This window comes from Gavialis gangeticus, unplaced genomic scaffold (genome assembly GCF_001723915.1).
Source record: "Gavialis gangeticus isolate Ggan-Ray unplaced genomic scaffold, GavGan_comp1, whole genome shotgun sequence".
In the NCBI taxonomy this organism is placed as follows: Eukaryota; Metazoa; Chordata; order Crocodylia; family Gavialidae; genus Gavialis; species Gavialis gangeticus.
The window spans coordinates 82,468,038-82,471,523 of NW_017729031.1; the positions used below are offsets into that span (position 1 = coordinate 82,468,038).

Sequence of the window (3,486 nt, forward strand, 5' to 3'; positions counted from 1 at the left end):
CTCTGTAGCTCTGATGGCAGTACTATGGCTATGGTAATCTCTGCTATGGCGCTACCTGCAGCCCACCAGGGTCAGAAGCTGCCTGATTTGTTCAGGGGCAGATCCAGTAACCTGGAGCCATGGCATATCATTGCTCCTTCTCCCAAGCCACACTCTGAGAGCACTGCCAAACATCTGGTTTCACAGCTACAGGGCCAAAACGTGAAGTGGAGAAGCTAAAGACGCAGCTGACAAGGTTGGTCACTTTCTTCTGTGAACAGAAGTTAAAATTGTTTCTTCTCTTCCGGGATCAACCTAATAACCATTTACTGGATAAATGTGAGGTTAACAGACACTTCAGAAGTGCAGCGGTCCGGTTCATCCCAGACCTCAGTGGAGTTACAGCAGCAATAGTTTGGCTTGGTAGCTTCATCTTCCTGCAGTTTGCAATGTTGTGACACTGGTTAAAGTGTGATTTATGTGCTTTCTTTAGGACTGGGCGTCCAGTCCGTTTTATATTGGAGCGACATGATGATATGCTCATCGTTGGAAACCGGCACCCTTTCTTTGGAAAATATAAAGTGAGTGGGAAGGGGAGATAGATCACAGAACTATCTTGGGCAAGACCCTTGGGTGGTGTAAATCAGTACTGCTTTATTGAAGCTGATGGAGTCACCTCTGCTTGCACCAGTTAAGGCTCCTGGGCCTAGTTGTGTTGGTTTGGATTGTGTTGGTTTGAATTTGCGTTTTCATTTAGGTTGCTTTGATTGTTCTCTTCTAGATGTTGTTATAAATGAAAGAGACATTAAATCAGTGGGCACAAAAATGATGAAAATCCAAGAAGGAATAAATGCAAGCTAACAATAAGCTTTCTGAAGGATCCTTCTGCAAAATGTCTGCAGCATTTGCTTATGGTATTAACTTAATGAATCAGGTCAGAGGAAAATTACTAGTGGAGTTTTAATGAAGTTCCAGGGCCGGTCCTAAGAACACAGAAGCATAGGAACTGCCATTTACTGGGTCTGACCATAGGCCAATCTAACCCAGTAATCTGTAGCACCCAGTGGCAGAAGTGAGGGGGGTAGATAGAGTATGTCCAGAAGTGTCCACCCCCTGCTCTTCTTCCACTGCAGCTTCAACTTTTAGGGGTTTAGGAAGTTCTGATTCAGAGGTTGTACTCATGCTCTCAATACCTAGTGATGGGCATTTCCTCCATGAATTTGTCTGGCCCCCTGTTGAACGTGGGTAAACTATCAGACCCCCACAGCCTCTTTTGGCAATGAGTTCCACACGTTTATCACACACTGTGAAAAAACATCCTTTTGTTAGTTTTAGACCTGCTAACTAATAGTTCCATTGCATGTCCCCTAAGCCTAGTATTGTAAGAAAAAGTAAATAATAAATCCCTATTTACTTTCTCTGCACCAGTTACTATTTTGTAAACCTCTATCATGTTCCCACTCTATCATATTCCAATCCATCTCTTACATAAATGGAAAAGTGCTATCCTATTTAGTCTCTCCTCACTTGGATGTCCTTCTATACCCCTGGTCACCTGGGTTGCCCTTCTTTTTACCTTTTCTAGTTCTTTCTAGTTCTTTGGTATTTTTTTAGGTGGAAGGCATACAAAAACTGATGCAGGATTCAAATTGTAGATTCACCACAGATTTATAAAGGAGCATAATGATATTTTCTGTTTTGTTTACAGTTCCCTTATAAATAACATTTTATTTGCCTTTTTGACTGTTGCTGAATGCTGCGCTGATGTTTTAGTGAACCGTCTACAAACTCTACAATGCCAACGAAATCTCTTTCCTTATTTTTTCTCCAAAACAAGAAAACAAATACCTGATCGTGTATATATATTTTGTGTTACTTTCCCCCATGTGCATCACTTTACACAAATCAGTGTGGAATTTCATCTGCCATTTATTTCTCATTCCCTCAGTTTTACAAGTTTCTTCTGTAGCTCTTCACAGTCTGCTTTGATTTTATCACTCTGAATAACTGCATGTAATCTGCAAACTTAGCAAACCCACTAGTCACTTCTCTTTTCATTTATGAAAACAGCACAGGTCCAGCATAGATCCACGGGAAACTTCACTGTTATTTCGTTTCATTCTAAGAACTGTCCACGTTGCCCACCCTTTGTTCCTGTTTATGTTTTCATTAATGACGGTAGCACCTAAAGTGGAAGTGTGCTAATGAAACTTGCTGATGCCACAAAGCTGGAAGGCATCATCAATATACCAGAGGCCTGGACTATCACAGAAGACCAACAGATTACCAGGAGGTCTGCAATAGTAAAATGGCATGCAATGTAATATTACAAAAGTGCAAGTCAGTTAGGAATTAACAATGAACATTTCTGCTGTAAACTGAGAGCTCAGCAGTTGAAAATGACAGAGGAAGAGAAAGGCCTAGTATAGCAGTCAATCCCAGGATGATATGGACTATATCTACCCAGAAGAGTACAGAGTGAGCAAGCTCATTTATCAGAAGCAGTAACTTTGTTATTACAGTACTCTGCCTCAGGTATTTTAAGTTGTCAGTAGGGTAGATTAGCACAGGAGGAGCTAATAGTACAGGTCTCCTAGTTCACTTACAGCAGGTTCAAGCATCTCTATGTAGCACTGTGTTGTGCAGTGCAAATATATCTTGTGAGCCAGAAGTATGATGCAGCTATGAAAAAGGCAAATAAGATCCTCAGATACAGCCGCAGAGATATTTCCAGTAGAGATACGCATGTATTAGTGGCAATGTACAAGGCCCTGGTGACACCTCACCTGGAATATTTTTTACAAGTCTCATCAACTTGTTCAAGAAAGGTTAATCACATTTTTAATGGATGTGAAGAAAAGGCTACTAGAATTATTTGGGAACTTCAGAGTGAGTTTTCTGAGAGGAGAACACAAGAGCTTGGATTTTAGCCAAGCAAACAACAGCTGCGAGCGGATATGACTGCTCTCTGTAAGTGCCTCAAGAGGATAAACACAATAGTAGAAGTTATAATTTAAAGGGCAAGGTTGGCACAAAAGTCAGTGATGATAAACTGGCCAAGCATAAATTTATATTGGATATTAGAAAAATCTCCTAACAGTTAGAGGAGAAATATTCTGGAACAGGCTATATATAACACATTATTAACTGCTGTATATAACTCATATAAAACATATTATATTATACTGTTATAGTATATAACATAGCAGTATATTACATACATAATGAATCTGACTATATAATTATATAATACTAAAATTCATAGATTCATAGATTCATAGATTAAGGGTCGGAAGGGACCTAGTAGATCTTCTAGCCCGACCCCCCGCCAGGGTGGGAGAACAACAAAAAACCCCAAAAAGAGAAACGGGACTCAAACGAGTCCAGCCAGGTAGGCATCCAGCCTCTTCTTAAAGACCCCCAGGGTAGGGGCCAGCACCACTTCCCTTGGAAGTTGGTTCCAGCTCCTAGCCGCCCTAACCGTGAAGTAGTTTTTGCGGATGTCCA

General features: G+C 40.8%; 1 protein-coding gene across 1 annotated transcript in view; it reads left to right on the forward strand.

Annotated features, from left to right (window-relative positions):
- LOC109301892 (aldehyde oxidase 3-like) overlaps positions 1-3,486 on the forward strand; it is a gene marked incomplete at its 5' end in the record, with an annotated part of 53,838 nt that overhangs the window by 16,489 nt on the left and 33,863 nt on the right. The window contains one exon of the mRNA XM_019523192.1: positions 473-560. Coding sequence (XP_019378737.1) covers positions 473-560 — 88 coding nt within the window. The remainder of the gene's footprint in view (positions 1-472; positions 561-3,486) is intronic.